This window comes from Alexandromys fortis, unplaced genomic scaffold (assembly GCF_014885135.2).
Source record: "Alexandromys fortis isolate MF-2015 unplaced genomic scaffold, M_Fortis_MF-2015_v1.1 scaffold_6, whole genome shotgun sequence".
In the NCBI taxonomy this organism is placed as follows: Eukaryota; Metazoa; Chordata; class Mammalia; order Rodentia; family Cricetidae; genus Alexandromys; species Alexandromys fortis.
This window is the reverse complement of record NW_026067902.1, coordinates 19633009-19648588: the sequence shown is the minus strand read 5'-3', so window position 1 is coordinate 19648588 and position 15580 is coordinate 19633009. Positions and strand designations below refer to the sequence as shown.

The 15580-nt window shown below is 53.3% G+C and overlaps 2 protein-coding genes across 6 annotated transcripts in view; one reads left to right on the top strand and one right to left on the bottom strand.

Moving 5' to 3' along the window:
• Ppp1r14d (protein phosphatase 1 regulatory inhibitor subunit 14D) overlaps positions 1-15580 on the bottom strand; it is a 295305-nt gene that overhangs the window by 21853 nt on the left and 257872 nt on the right. The window contains exon 1 of one of the 3 annotated variants that reach the window (XM_050132881.1): positions 1965-2097. The exons of 1 other annotated variant lie outside the window; for it this stretch is intronic. The gene's annotated coding sequence lies outside the window, so the exon portion shown is untranslated. Of the gene's footprint in view, positions 1-1964; positions 2098-15580 lie in introns of those variants that run through there. One more of the 3 variants, XM_050132885.1, reaches the window with a different exon arrangement.
• On the top strand, positions 2172-13771 carry Spint1 (serine peptidase inhibitor, Kunitz type 1). 3 transcript variants are annotated; one of them, XM_050132835.1, is made up of 11 exons: positions 2172-2307; positions 2800-3348; positions 9343-9470; positions 9674-9812; positions 9900-10070; positions 10202-10228; positions 10479-10604; positions 10705-10755; positions 12282-12452; positions 12625-12672; positions 13038-13771. In XM_050132835.1, exons 2-11 carry the CDS (start codon positions 2886-2888, stop codon positions 13247-13249), a joined length of 1536 nt encoding a protein of 511 aa, XP_049988792.1. In that variant the 5' UTR covers positions 2172-2307; positions 2800-2885; the 3' UTR covers positions 13250-13771. The 3 variants fall into 3 exon arrangements, with proteins under 3 accessions (XP_049988792.1, XP_049988790.1, XP_049988781.1); XM_050132833.1 differs by lacking the exon at positions 2172-2307 and adding an exon at positions 2418-2569; XM_050132824.1 differs by lacking the exon at positions 2172-2307 and adding an exon at positions 2426-2643.

Sequence of the window (15580 nt, the reverse complement as noted above, 5' to 3'; positions counted from 1 at the left end):
GAGCGGGGCGGGGGGGGGGGTGCAGAAGCAGTGGAGTGAGCCTGCCTTGAGCCAGGCCCTGCTCTGCCACTTAGCTGCTGTGGTCCAACCACTGGCTCACCTGCCTGAGTCTGTTTGTTCAACAGTACAATGGAAATAAAACAGAACTTACTTCCGTGGTTTGGTCAGATTCGTGGGAAGTGCTCAGGAACAAGGCTTGGACATGCTCAGTGCCTGATAAATGTGTTTGCTCTGTTTTTGCAATGCTGAAGAACCAAACTCTAGACTTTGTATATGTAAAGCACGTGATTTACCACTGAGTTACATCTCCAAACCCGAACACAAGGGTCTGGCTTCATTTTACCTTGTTTTCTTTTCTGAAGCAGGGTCTCATAGAGCCCAGGTTGGCCTCAAACTTGATTCTTCATCAAGATTGGTCTTGAACTCCTGATCTTTTCTACCTCCTCCAACCAGGTGCCAGGATTATAAGCATGTACCACCACACCCAGCTTTAAATATAGGTATTTCTGATATCATGTACATAATGAATGTAATCATAAACTCTGGCAATGTATATTATCATAATGTGTTCTCCTGTGGTAAGATATTCTCTTCTGTATAAGCTTTACAGAGCGTAGGAATCAAACTGACAAAACTCTTCCTTTCCAGCAACTGTACCATGGCGTTTCTCCCCCGGCATACCATTAGGGGCATCACTATGCCAGGGGCTGTGGAACCCCAATATATCCAGAGAGGGTTTGGCATCCACTAGTTTTTGCTCCCAGTATCTGTAACATGAGCAGCTGGAGGATTTGCAGTTGATAAAGGAAAAATGATTCTCGGCTCCAAGGTCTATGTGAAACTACTTCGGGTGAGCAAATGAGAATTTCCATGGTAGGGGGAAGTTCAGCCACTGTGAAAAGGAGAATCTCGGTGGTGGTGGCGCACACCTTTAACCAGCACTTGGAAGGCAGAGGCAGACAGATCTCTGTGAGTTCGAGGCCACTCTGGTCTACAGAGTGAGTTCCAGGGCAGCCAGGGTTACATAGAGAAGTCTCAAAAAAAAAAAAAAAAAAAAAAAAAAACCTTGGTTCAGTTCCCAGCACCCACATGGAAGCTCATATCTGTCAGTTACTCCAGTTCCAGGAGGATCCACTATCTTCTGGTCTCAACAGGCACCAGGCACACACGTGATGCGCACACATACATACACTCATACAAGTTTTTATGGGTATGTGTGTGTCTGTGTGTGTAAATATCACAAGTGTGCAGGTGCTTGAGGAGGACAGAAGGGGACTGCAGAGCCCCTGGAGCTGGAGTTGCAGGTTCTGTGGGATGTGGATGCTGGGAATTGAACTCCAGTTCTCTCCAAGAGTAGGAAGTGCTCTTAACTGCTGAGCTACCTCTTCGGACCTTTTCTGGGGGGAGAGAGAGGGCATAAACAGGACAACTCCTGCCAGATGTAGTGATTCCTCTTTGTAATCCCAACACTAGGAAGTGAGGCAGAGGAACGTGACTTTGAAGTCAGAACCAGGGACGCCCATCAAGACCCTGTCTCAGAATTAAATGAATCTGAAAGAAAATAGATAGGACCAACGAATTCTGCGACAGGACGTCCGAGGTGCCCACTGCTGTGTGAGAGGCATTATCTCAGCCCTTCAGTGAGCTGGAGTCCAAGCAGCGAATTTATGGGGAAGAGAGTGGTCAACTACTCACTGGGAGTTCCCCTTCTCGGGATAGGAGAATAAACCTGAAATTCTGGGAATGGGGCCGCGTACCAACAAAAGGTGAAGAGTTCAAAAGGAAATGCCAACACAAAACGAAGGAGAGGCCCAAACAAAAGGGAACGAACTCCTGTGGGTGAAAACGGGGAAGCCAGGATACCGGGAACCACCTGTTCCTCAACTACGCCAGAAGGGAGGGCTGTCTAGAGCTGCACCTCCGCAGCACGCATCGCTGAGGCTGGTTTCACGAACGCAACCTACCCGGCTTCGGGGTTCTCTTCCAAGTGGGAAACTGGAAATGATGTCCTGAGGGCAGGCCACAGGCAGCGAAATCGTTTGCATCGGTTTCCCCAACTTTTCTCTTCCAACCCCTTCCCAAACGCCTCCAGCCAAGGGCAGGGAACGCAAGCTCTAACCGGAAGGGAGGCCGGAGGCTGCCGCACCCTCGCCACCTCGCAGTGGCGTCGCGGCCCAGTTTGGGCTTTCAGGATGCACCTCTGATCCTCTGGGACCCTACGAGTGGCTGGACTTCGTGGAGCCAGTGTAGAGCCGCCTCCAGGGCATGTGGGCCTCACCCACGCCATCGGGCGTCCGGACACCACCGGTGCAGCGGCTGGGTCTGGGGTGGTGGAGTCGCCAGGCGGGTCCAGCCGGAAGTTCTGCTGGGCAGGGCGGTGGGGGGGGGGGAGTGCAACCGGTGTAGGCGGGGCCGGCGGCACAAGGGTTAATGTCCGTCCCGCCCCGGCCACTCTGACTCAGTTTCACCAGAAACTAGAGGGGGAGGAGGCTGCAGATCTTCCGCACACCCTGAGCGGGACGGAAGCCGGGCGGGATCTTCGGCGGCCCCACCCCGTTCACCTGCGCAGGTAGCCCGGGCGGACGGTAGGCGGAGGCCCAGCAGGCTCGGAGCATGTTTGGTGGCCGTCCGTGCTCTGTCCGGGTACGCGAGCTCCAGAGCAGTACCCATCTGGACGTCGGCGATCGGGTCCACGGATTGTGCGTGGGCGGATCGGCCAGCGTGCGCCTCCTCGCTCCCAGTGCTCCGCGCCCCTGCCCGAACTGATCAGGTGTGTCTCCTCTGTCTCCTCCCCTTCAGGTCACAAGCACCCTCGGAACCCGGAGGCCCGCACTGTGAAGGTGACCCCCGCCCTGGGGAGGAGGGCGACGGCCCCTAGGAGCGTGATGGCGGGCCGCCGCCTGACCCTGGCGCAGGCCAGCATCTCTACGGTCGGCGTGTGGCTCCTTTGCTCGCTTGGGCTCCAGGGCACTGAAACCGCGCTGCCGTCCGCGCCCCCTGAACTTCCCGGGGGATCCGCCTGCTTGACCCGCTTTACTAGCGGGGTGCCGGCTTTCGTGCTCGACACCGAAGCTTCGGTCAGCAACGGGGCCACCTTCCTGGGCTCCCCGACGGTGCGCCGCGGCTGGGACTGCGTGCGTGCCTGCTGCACCACCCAGACCTGCAATCTGGCGCTGGTGGAGCTGCAGCCAGACGGCGGCGAGGACGCCATCTCTGCCTGCTTCCTCATGAACTGCCTGTATGAGCAGAACTTCGTGTGCAAGTTCGCCCCGAAGGAGGGCTTCATCAACTACCTTACGCAGGAGCTTTACCACTCCTACCGCGAGCTGCGGACCCGGGGCTTTGGAGGTGAGGAAGGTTGCCGGCCTGAAGGGAAGGGCAGGCAATGGAGTCTTGGCTAAGAGAGCAATAAAAAGGAGTGAAGGAAGAGAGTCCTTCTCCGACTGCCTTTGAATAGCCGGTATTTAGTAAACAAAGGGGGGGGGTGAGGGGAGAGGGGCCGCGTCTCGGAGCCCAAGTTCTGGCTCCTGAACTCAGGATGTTGATTATAGATGGGCTGAAGGCCTGGCCCGGGCTGAGCCGACGGGAGAAATGAGATGACTCTCTAGGTTTCCCTGCTTCTGTCCTTGATAGGCTGAGTCAAGGAATGCTGATGAGGCCCAGTGACTAGGAAGGCACCCTGGGCAAGCATTGCCCTAAGCACTTTGCGGCCTTGACAACTGAGCCTGACCAGAGAGTCTCCTCCAGTGGCTGGACAAGGGACAGTTTAGTGTCTCTGCCCTGGGACTAGATTGACCTGTCGCAGGTGGACCAATGACGCGGCCAGGCCCCAGACAGTACAGAACAAACTCAGGCAAGGTTGTCGTGAGGGAGAGAGACAGTGTTGTGGGTACAGTCCCCTTGAAGCTCCCCGTGAGGGGTGAGAAGGATTGCTGGATGAGTCAACCTGCCGGTATGTGTATCTGGTAGGTGAGGGATGTCAGCTGCCCCGGCAGGTGTGTGTGCCTGTCCATGTGAGCCAACCAGGGCTGGCCTTGCTTAGGATGGGTAGCCTGGCTGTCTGTTCGCCTTGTTTACTTCCAAGGATGAAGGCTAAGTGGGGAACAAGGGTCCTCTTCTTTTGTCTTAGGACGCACTGAACGGTCTGCTGTGTACAGGGCTGTAACAGCCTGCTTCACCCTTCTCTCCTGTTCTTAGTGCCAAGTGGGTTCTGGACAGGAGGGGTCACAAGGCATTACTTCTGCTACTCTTCACATTTTCCTCATTGTGCAAATTCTCGTCTCTATGTCCAGTCTCTGGAAGAGGTGCTCTTAGTATCTGCTTTTTAGAGTACGAAACTGAGCCTCCTGTGTTCTTTGCCCTTGGCTGGCGTAGTGGTGCACGCCTTTAATCCCAGCACTCTGGAGACAGAAGCAGGTGGATCCCTTACTCTGAGGCCAGTCTGGTCTGCAGAGTGAGTTTTAGGACAACACACAGAGAAACCCTGTCTTGAGAAACAAAGAAAGGAAGGAAGGAAAGAAAAAAAGAAGTCATTTGCTCAAGTTAACATCCCGAAATAGTAAGCCTAGGTCTCCGCTCAGGCGTCTACTCCAGAAGTCCTGTTGTGCTTTGCATGGGACCACCTCTCAGGCAGCTAAGAACCCGAGTGAGAACTATAGGGGACAGGGCCGGTACAGCAGGACCCTTCCCCTCTGGCCTTTTTCTGAGCTAGTTCTATTGCAGACTCAGGGTCTGCTCTTCTCTCTAACCTTCCAGCAGCTCTTCTTGGTCTCTGGGGACAACTGAGGTGGGGTTCTGGAAAGCAGGGGATGCTATCCGTGGGCTAGGCTGGCCCATGGAGTCTCACTAGGCCAGGGCTGGAGCCTGTTCTACAAGGAAGCGCATTAGTGTGGGTGGTGATGGCTCCTATTGGTTGTGGTGCCTTTTCTATTCTGACAGAGGCTTGCAGGAGCCCTGGATCCTAGGGCCAGCCTTCCTCTTTTGGAAACCCCCAGTAATAGGATAGGATAGGATGGGGCTTCCCTGGGACATGTAAGGAACTGGGTTAGGCCATTTTAGGTCATCTCGGTGCTACAGTACTCTGGGAAGCAGGGGAAGCAAGTGTGTTGGTGGCTCCACTGTCTGCCAAGTCTACCTGAGAGAGAGAGAGAGAGAGAGAGAGAGAGAGAGAGAGAGAGAGAGAAGAGAAGAGAGAGAGAGAGAGAGAGAGAGAGAGAGANAGAGAGAGAAGAGAAGAGAGAGAGAGAGAGAGAGAGAGAGAGAGAGAGAGAGAGAGAGAGAGGATGTGTCAAGACACCTGGGCCACTGATTCCCGTGTCGGAAGGAATCCTTCTGAGAATGGATGGCTTTGATCTTTTTTTCTCAGGCTATGGCCAGGCCAGATTCCATCCAGTTCAGTAACTTGTCTACTCTTTGTACACGCGCTGACACCCCCGCCCCACATCCCCCATTGCTCAGGAGGCGGAGTCTGCATTTCCTGAATCCATCCTGAGGCCTGGTTTTATGGCCACTCCAGCCCTTTGCTCTCTGGAGGAAGAAGGGAGTGGCAAGCAGGGGAGGGCGTTTGCCCCTTGGTCTTGGGGCTCAGAGAGAGCTGATAGGCAGGGGCAGAGGGGGCAGCTCCTCATTCAGCCCAGGGTCTGATGCGTCACTAAATGGGGCTAGGGGAGTGGATGGGTGTGTCTTGTCTGTCTGTTCCCCGTTACTACAGCTGCTAGTTCTTCTCAGTGAGAACAGTTCCTCCTGGCCCTCAGGGTCTGGTGATGACAACCAAGCCCCTAGCCAGGGTTGTTTCCAGGTAACCGCTTTCTGTTTCTCTTTGGCCTTGTTGCTTCCCTACCTTTTTGTGTCCCTCATGTCCCCCACTTTCTAATTGCCCTAATTTCCTTTACCCTAAATCCATCCTTGAGCCTCATGCATGTTAAGCAAGGCTTCCACCACCAAGCTCCAACCCTGGCCCTTTTTGTAAAACTTTGAGATGAGTCTCATCAGGCCAGCATTGAACTGGCTCTGTAGCCCAGGCAGTTCTTGAACTTACATCCTTCTGCTCCTGTCTTCCCAGTAGCTGCAACTACAGACCCGTGACACTAGGCCCAGCCAACACTGCCTTCTTTTCCTTACGTCCCTGGAACCCAGTTTCCATTTTCTCAGATTGTAGGTCGCGGTACTGTTTGGCATGGGTCCCTGTAAAACCTTGTCTCTCCCATTCATTACCCTGTCATGAAGTTTTCTCATCTCTGTGACTCAGCCCTCTACAGCTGTCCTTATCACTTTGCTCTTTGAACACTTTTATACTCTACGTAACCCTCTGAAGTGCCACCCTTGACACACTTCTATTTAACTTATACGTGTGTGCAAAAGCTTGCCAGCTCACGTTGACAGTCGTGAAGAGCTGGAAACAACTTTGGTGTATGTCAACACATCTTTTAATTGGATACTGTGATGCTGTTTTAATAATCATAAAACCAGGTCTCGAACTCACAGAGATCCGCCTGCCTCTGCCTCCCAAGCACTGAACTGAAGGCATGCGCCACCACTGCCCAACTGTAATAATAAAACCAGGCTGGCAAGATGGCCCAGTGGGTAAAGGTGCTTGCCACCAAGCCTGGCAACTTGAGTTTGATTGCCAGGGCCCACTCGGTAGAGGGAGGGAATTGACCCCCATAGGTTGTCCTCTGACCTCCACACACGTGCCTTGGCATGGGCATGCCCACACACATATGTGTTCTAAACAAACAGCCAAATAAGTGTAAGATAATAATAAGCCCTGAGGCAGTGTGGTTTAGGAAGGAAGGAAGTGAATTTAAATACTTTCCCTCAGTCTTACGAGGCTGTGACTTTCACTGGGCTACACAGTAAGTTTCAGGCCAGCCAGGTTACATTTCGAGACCCTGTCTAAATCAAAGAAAAAAAAATACTATCTTTTGATAGACTTTCTTTCCCCACCCCTTCGCCACGCTAATGGAAACATATGCCTTTACTTTAAGGAACCCTGGGTTTTGTTTTGGGGCTTTTTTTGTGTTTTTTTTTTTTTTATTTCTGTTTGTCAGGAGTGATGTCTACTCGTGGGGGTCAGAGGGTAATGTCCAGGATTCTGTTCTTGCCACTGTGTGGGTCCTGGAATCAAACCTAGGTCAGGCTTTGTGGCAGATACCTTCCCCTGCCTGAGCTGTCTTAATGGTTCAGAAGTGGCATTTTAGATAGAATGTGAGCAATGGAGGAAAACAGACCTGGGTTCAAACCCCACGTCTAACATTTAAAGCTGAGTCATGGGGCTAGAGTTCAGTTCCCCACACCCATGTTGGATGAAAACGGAACCGTGTCCCTCGGTGCCAACTTTCTCATCCAATCAGAGCGATAGTACGGGCACAGCCGTGCTTACGAGGGTGAGTGGCCTAAATGCTAAATATCTTAGGCTTTCTGTGCCGTACTCACATGGTGGGTGAGTGACCGCTCTAACGTGGCAGTGGGAAAGCACCCATAGGCAACATAGAACACAGGGCAAGGCTGTGTTCCACCGTACAGAACAGATCTCAGCCCCCTCTGCCGGGGAGCAAGCCCAGCCTTTGTGTGCTAGCTGAACACTACCACTCGGCTGTGCTCCTGCCCCACAGACGCTAGTCTGTGTAATTTCCACATCTCACAAAGGATGGTTTTCTTCTTCCTCCTCGTTTGTTCATTTAAACCTAGGACAGAGGGGTGGCCTGAATTCCCTGCTCACCCATGCTAACTAACCCCATGCTAGCTTGCTGTGGTGTCCGGCACACACTTACCGCATCCCCCAGATTAGCAGCTTTGTTAGGTAGTGTATCTCCAAGTCCGTCTCTAGCCCTCGCCTCTCTGGAACACCACTCATCTCCCACTGCCTGTTCATTCTGGGCACACGCATGTGCGAGTGCATGTGCGTGTGTGTAACTTGCCTCAGATCTAGTTTTTCCGTGAATGAACCACAAGTTCTTTAATCCAGTTTCTTTTCTGCTTAGACTGGATCTTCCTTCCCCTTTCCAGAGCCTTTCATGAGAAGGCGGAAGTGTCTGCCCACAGGTGTTTCTCTAATTGTTCTTTACTTTCCTTGGCTGCCCTGGGGCTTAGACCCCTGCTGATACATCTTTCCTGAACCTCTTGCCCTGGTCCCTTGCCAGCTCCATCGAAACTCTTCCAGACAGATAAAAGCTGATGCCCAGAGTAAGAGTACTCTAGCCCCTCCCACAGGACTCCTGGGCCTCTTTGTGCTTACAGAAGTCAAGCTCAAGGGTAGCGGGGCTTCCATAGCCACTGTCTGCTTTCTCCCTGGCACTATTTGTTTATGTTTGAATGTCCTGTGTCGCCAAGCACCTGGCATCCAGCAAACTCCAAGGTTTGTCTCAGGCTGGCCACTTCCTTACTGTCCACAGAAGTAGATTTGGAATTTCCTGATCTCTTCTCAGTTTATTCCTTGTCGTTACTTCATAGTGTGTGTGTGTGTGTGTGTGTGCGCGCGTGTGCGTGCACATGCACGCACGTGCACAAGTGTACATGCATGCGGAGGCAGAGATGGACATCGGGTATCTTCCTCGATTAGTCTCTACTTTCTTGTTTGTTTTGCTTTTTGAGACGACAGGGTCTCACTTTGTAGCCCAGGATGGCCTCTATAAACTGTCAGAGATTCACCTGTCTCTGCCTCAGGAGTGCTGGGATTTAGGGCAATCCCAGTGCCTGCCCAGCTCCACCTCATCTTTTGAGACAGGGTCTTTTTAGGAACTGCAGCGCACTGATTCTGCCGTGGCCATGGACTCCAGCGATCCCGTTGTCTCTGCCTCTAGTGCTGGGATTACACCGGTGGAAAAGCCACTGAGCCTCGCTTTTCCCATGGATGTTGTGGATTCGAACTTAGAACCTCCTGTTCGCATGGCAGACACTTTACTAATTTAGCCATCTGTCCAGCACAGTTTGTGTTTTCTGTCATAACTCCAAACACTCCAAGTAAAGGCCTCGCTATGCTCTGAGCAATTTCATAAGTTGGGGATTTGTGTCTTCCTCATGTGGATTCTTCCACAAACATCCCCATGTTCTTCCCCATGATCAAGTTTAAAAAACAAAACAGCGACTGAAAAACTTGTCTTCCCTTGTGTTGCAAGCTTCCCTTTGTCCGGTAGCCGGCCCTCTGCTGCCTGCTCCTCCTTCACAATACTTCAAGATTGCTTATTTATGACGTGTGATTGGCTCTTTTTTTTTTTTTAATTTTGCATAGCCAGGTGTGGTGATGGCACACACCCTTAATCCCAGCACACAGGAAATAGAGTCAGTCTTTTTCTGTGAACTTAGTGTGCCCGCTGACAGTTGATTTTCCTCCTTTTCTCTCAGGGTCCCAGATCCCTCGAACCTGGGTGGGCATAGACTTGAAGGTACAGCTGCAGAAACCCCTGGTGCTGAGAGATCCAGACACAACAAACTGGCACCTGCTACAGGGTGACAGCGATGTCAGAGTAGAGGTGAGACACTGGGTTGAATCCCTGGCCCTCCCCACAGCCTCCTGGGACGCCTTCCTGGGCGGTAGGCCAACTGCTGGCTCATTTGGTGTTGGCTAGAGAAAAGATCAAGGTGCATTTGACACTAAGTCTGCGCTCTTGGGGGGCAGGTATATGGCTGGGAGGACCTGGGCTTGTCCAAGCTTGATGACCAGTCTTGTGTATAGAGAAACAGTCCGGATGAAGTGGAGCTGTGGGGGCTAAAGGAAGGAACCTACCTCTTCCAACTGACACGAACTGACTCAGACCAGCCAGAGGACACCGCCAACCTCACCATCACCGTGCTAACTGCCAAGCAGACAGAAGGTGACTGGGAGGGGGCACGAGGTTCCTGGAGCGCCCCTCGGCCCCGATAACCCTTCAGCCCTGATTCATGAGGTCTCCTCCATCTAGATTACTGCCTCGCCTCCTACAAGGTGGGCCGCTGCCGGGGCTCCTTCCCGCGCTGGTACTATGACCCCACAGAGCAAATCTGCAAGAGTTTCACGTATGGAGGTTGCCTGGGCAACAAGAACAATTACCTTCGGGAAGAAGAGTGCATGCTAGCCTGCAAGGATGTGCAAGGTGGGTGTGTCGCTGAGAGGCAGCTTTGGGGCTCAGGTGATGCTGCCCAGGGTGGGGAAGTGGGCTGAGGGTATCCCCATCGTCATTAGTGTCTGACCGTGTCTCCTGTTATTTTTGTTTTCTCCCCCCAGGAATCTCCCCCAAAAGGCACCATCCAGGTGGGTTTTACTTCCTTTTCTTTCTCTGTTTCCTCCCTGTGTCTTGGTCCTCAGCCCATATGACGACCATACCCCTGTCACATACAAACACCTGATCCTCCCAGCCCAGCTGCTCCCCGTCAGGATCTGCCCAGTTTACGTATAGGAGGAGCTGGGCTTGATGAAGAATGGGCTCGTGACAGAGGGGCCAGGTAGATGAGGGCCCTTTGGCACCCGCTCTGTGCCTGAGCGTCACCTCACCCCCATCCAGTGTGCTCCGGCAGCTGCCACCCCTCCCAGTTCCGCTGCAGCAATGGCTGCTGCATCGATGGCTTCCTGGAATGTGACGACACCCCTGACTGCCCTGATGGCTCTGACGAGGCCACTTGTGAAAAATGTGAGCAGGGGAGCTGCAGGGGTGGGGCGCCGGAGGGGAGCTCCTAACAGCTCTCCCTTGTGCCCGAGGGACCCCAACCTCTGACCTTTCATCCCCGCAGACACCCGTGGCTTTGATGAGCTTCAGAGAATCGACTTCCGCAGTGACAGAGGTGAGCGCCTCCCGTTCCTCTGTGTCCCAGGGGTCTGCTGTGTGTGTAGGGTGCAGGCACACGGAGCCTCCCCAGCTCTCCCGTTGAGTCCCGCGTGGCTGTGGCTCGCTTTCCCGATACCGCTAGGCACGCCCTCTCTGATTACTTTTATTGCCGTAGCCTCGCTGAACACATCGCTAAGTTGTATGTGTTCGGGAAATTTTATAGTGCTGTCATACGTGGGAAGCCACCATGGCTTGACAAGGTGAAAACAATATTAAAAATGAGGGCCCTGGGGACTGAGGTTGGAGTCGGTAGCAGAGCAAGGAACTGTTTGTGTCCCACCACCACTGGGGGAGGGGCGGAAACAAAGAAATCCCGTCTCAACTTATGGGGGGTGGGGAGGATTGAAAGTTCAAGGTCAACGTCTGCTAAATTCGTGCAAAGCTATTTTTGTTGCTACTTCATAACTGCAATCCTGTTACTTGTTACATTACTGAATCGTAATGTAAATATCTGTGATTTCTGATGGACTTAGGTAACCCCTGTGGAAGGGTTGATCACCACTGCCCCCCATGGGACCCGCAGGTTGAGAATCACAGATTAAGCTAGCTGTTCTCTCTCTTTTTTTTTTTTTTTTTAAAGATTTATTTATTTATTATGTATACAGTGTTCTGTCTGCATGTATGGCTGCAGGCCAGAAGAGGGCACCAGATCTCATTACAGATGGTTGTCAGCCACCATGTGGTTGCTGGGAATTGAACTCAGGACCTCTGGAAGCACAGTCAGTGCTCTTAACCACTGAGCCATAGCTCCAGCCCTGTTCTCTCTTTCTTGCTAATGCCCACCCCTTTGGTGGTTGGAATCAGAGACCTTGACACAGAAGAGTTCCACTGAAAAGGAAAACTTGGCAGGGGGGGGGGGGGCTCGCATGGAGAGACAGTGCAGTGATTAGGAGCACTGGTTCATGCAGAAGACCTTGTTCCATTCCCGGCACCCTGATGGCGGCTCACAGCCGTCCATAACTCCAGTTCCGGGGCATCCAGCATCTTCTGGCATCCAGAGCACTGCGTGCGTGAGGTGCACAGCCATACGTGCACACAAAACACCCACGCGCATGGAATAAAAAGCAAAACAAAGCCATGGGGCCAACAGGATGGTTCACTGGGATAAAGGCACTTGCTACTAAACTTGATGACCTGAGTTTGACCCTTGGGACTCAGCGCATTGGAAGGGGAAAGCCAACCCCAGGAGTTGTCCTCTGATCTCCCCATGCACAAGTGTGCCACGGCGCACGCACAAAAATAAATAAATAATGTGCCTGAGTATGTCCTTAAAATGTGGGTCCAAGCAGTAGTTCCCTTGGTGCCTAGGATTGTTGTCCAGAGTCATCTTCCTTGCTTGTGATGGTACTGTAGATGGGCCACACTGCCTTCAGCCTGGGGGAAGGGGGGGGGGGGGGGGCTGTAGTCACGTGGGCCCTGCAGGGTGGCGGCATGGGTAGTTCCTTGGACTCACTTGTCCCTTTGCGTGCTCCTTTCCTGCAGGGTTCTGTGCAGAACTGCCAGACACTGGGCCCTGCCAAGAGAACATCCCGCGCTGGTATTACAACCCATTCAGTGAACACTGTGCCCGCTTCACCTATGGCGGTTGCTATGGCAACAAGAACAGCTTTGAAGAGGAGCAGCAGTGTCTGGAGTCCTGTCGTGGCATCTCCAGTGAGCGGAGTGGCAGTGGCAGGGTGAAGGGGACGATTTAGCTGGGCTGGGTGGGTCGCTTCTCTACCCAGTGACTTCGGTGGCAGTGGGAGAGGATCACACAGGGCTGTGGCACTCCAGCAGCTGAGTCTGAGGACTTGGCACTGACCCGCTTCTCCATGTCCCTTTGCAGAGAAGGATGTGTTTGGTCTGCGGAGGGAAAGCTCCGTTCCCAGCGTAGGTAAGTAAGCCTTGCTGTCTTGTGTCACCAGCCTGGATACATGGGTGTGCCAGTTCAGGAACTGCCACACGTACCTGCTCGTAAATGTCTAAGCCGTGTTGAGAGGGATCCTGAGGTTACCCAGAGTGCACCATCGAGTAGTGAGGTCTGGCATAGGTAAAGGAAGGAGAAACAGCGAATTGCCTGCTAATTGTCTTCCCTCAGAGCCGCTCTGGGCTTCTGGAAACAGCTATCCTGGAGGTCTGCGTTGGGTGTTCTGCTTCTGCAAGTGACATCCAGGGTCTTTGTCCGTCCGATGGAATGAGGGTGGGGGGTCAGAACCAGACAGACCTTTGGCGCGCCTCATTCTGCCCGTTCTCTCCCAGGTTCTGTGGAGGTGGCCATTGCTGTTCTCCTGGTCATCTCCATCATAGTGGTCGTAGCCATCCTGGGATATTTCTTCTTCAAGAGTAAGAGAAAGGGCTTCCGCAGTCACCGCAGCCGCCACCATCCACCTCCCACACCAGCCAGCTCCACTGTTTCCACCACTGAGGACACAGAGCACCTGGTCTATAATCACACAACCCGGCCCCTCTGAGCCTGGGAGTCTTGCCAGTCTCACCAGGTCTGGCCTGGGAAAACTTGGGGACCAGACATTTCCTGCCTGCTTCCTGGGCTCACTAGCTCTGTCTCAGAAGCCAGGTCTCTGGGCATCTCAGAGGATGCTCAGCTACACTCACTCGGGCCAGTTCTGGAGAAGGCCCAAGAGTCTGGGAGGAGCCTTGAGCCAGGAGTACTGTACATAGAAGGACCTGTTTGCCCTGGAGCCAGAGGAAGTTGGTGTTTTTTTGTGTCCCGTTCAGAGATGCCCGTCCCCATCCAATGATGCTAGGACCTGGAGTGGCATCAGAAGCTGGAGGCTGCAAATCTGCCTTCCACGACTGGCCTTGCACTCGTCACAGTCCAACACTGAAGGATGTCCCTTTGTAGTTCGTGCTGTAAATAATCGCTTTGGGGGGGACCAGGGTCATAGTTCAGTGGTAGAACATGTACCCTGAGTTCTCTCCACGGCACCACAAAATGACATTAAATTAAAAAATAAAGGTTGTGTTTTTGTTGAGTTCCTCCCTCCCATTGCCCCCATCCCCACCCCTTAGTTGCTTCCAGTGCCGTGATGTAAAAATCCATGAGCTGTCTCCTCAGCCTGGCTTTGTGGGGTTGCTGGAGGGGGGGGGGGATTGAACTGTCCTGTCCAACCGGTTCAGCCTTTGGCCACCCTGTTCCGCAGGTTTTCCCACCTCTCCAGAAACTACTCTGGCCCCTCAGGGTGGAGCAGTGTCACCTTTGACCACCAGCATGGAGGACCGTGGGAGGAGGGTGGTACCCCTCACTCAGGTGTCCCTACTCAGATGGGGTGAGGCTCAACTGGTTGGGGCCTTGAACCCCGGCCATCACTTCATGTTACCAGACACAGGCCATCAGTTACCTACCTCCCTGCTCACCTGAGAGCCCTTGGCTCCTTCACAGGAATGCAGCCCCTCCCCCAGGCTCCAAGCTCCTGCCTAGCACCTACTAGATGAGGTAGCCACTCCAGCTCACCCCCATCCAGGGCACAAACAGCTTGGAGGTACCAAAAGTATCCGGCTTTGTCCAACAGATTGCAGTGAGCTGTATGCCAGGTGCTGCCAGTCCTACACAGTTGATATTGTCAGGGTCGGCCCTGCTGCAATGCTATGCGCCATGCCGGCTCAGTACACAGCCCTCTGGTGAGTGCTAAGGGCGGTCATAAGCCAGGGGGTTGACAGCAACGCCTGAGTTACCCAGAGGCTGGGGTGTTAGGATTGGACTGGAACCCTGGCGGGTCGCCCGAAGTTCCCATGTTCCCAGAGAGGTTGGGGATTAGTAAGCAAGCTCAGCCTACACAGACATAGATGCGAGGGTCTCCCCAGCTGAATTAGCACCACCTCCCTGCCCACCAGGAGAGCCCACCCTTTGGCACCCCTTATTGTACCCGCTGTGCTGTCCTGACTACCTCCCCGTTTTCATTGCTCAGCTAAACACAGAACCTTCGAGCAGTGGCCCAGGTGGCTGGCACTCCCTGCTCCACACCCTGGGTTTGCCAACAGGACCCCGAGCACACGGCATCCCTTTGTTTATCTGTCTGTCTCCTCGCTAGGTGGTGAGCTCCCAGGGTCACAGGTGGCGTCTGAGTCATCCCCGTCTCCAGCATGTCATGTTCCCTCTGTGACCTCAGCTAATGGTAGTCACTCAGGGAAGGTTGAGTACATGGCAGGGGTGGGGTTCATTCCTCTTGTTTCATTTCGTTGGCACAGAGTTTCCCCCACCTAACCCCCTATTCTGCCAGCCTTTGAGGTTCACGATAGACATGTTCCCTCTTTGATTCTTTGTAAAGCAATTACAGGGCTGATAATTAATGACCCAAAGGCTACCCCAATTGCTAGGAGACTGATCAACACAGTGAGTGCCTAGCAAGTGTTGGTCTGTCACGGTGTGGGTGGTGAGGATGGTAGGCAAAACACCTTCACTATTACACAGGCTGCTGCAGCTAGGTGGAATCTCACAGAGGCCACTAGGGGGCGTGCTTACCATTTGCTCCTCAAACCTGCTCCTTATCTCAGGAACTCTGCTCTCGGTTTCATCCTCCCCTAAATAGTGCTTTGTCATGTCTTCCTGACTCTGCGCTTGGCACGGGCAGTTGCCCGTAAGCAGTTAGTTGTCCGTGCCTCAGGTGCTGCTCTGCCTCCAAAAAGCACCTTTAACCCATCCAGCTAAGCTCACTGTAGCCCTCACTCAAGCTACAGGTAGCTCTGTTGTATATGCAGGTGAACCATGTCTGTCCTTGTCCTGTGTTTGCTCTAATATGTTTGGAAATCCTCAGGGCAGTGCCCCATGCTAAGTTCAGTTCTGT

Bases quoted from the DNA above. Each gene is read 5' to 3' on its own strand.
- Spint1 (XM_050132835.1), top strand. From the start codon at position 2,886: ATGGCGGGCCGCCGCCTGACCCTGGCGCAGGCCAGCATCTCTACGGTC. The intron at 9,813-9,899 runs GTGACTGGGAGG...TCCTCCATCTAG, and splicing joins AACTGCCAAGCAGACAGAAG to ATTACTGCCTCGCCTCCTAC. The intron at 12,453-12,624 runs GTGAGCGGAGTG...GTCCCTTTGCAG, and splicing joins GTCCTGTCGTGGCATCTCCA to AGAAGGATGTGTTTGGTCTG.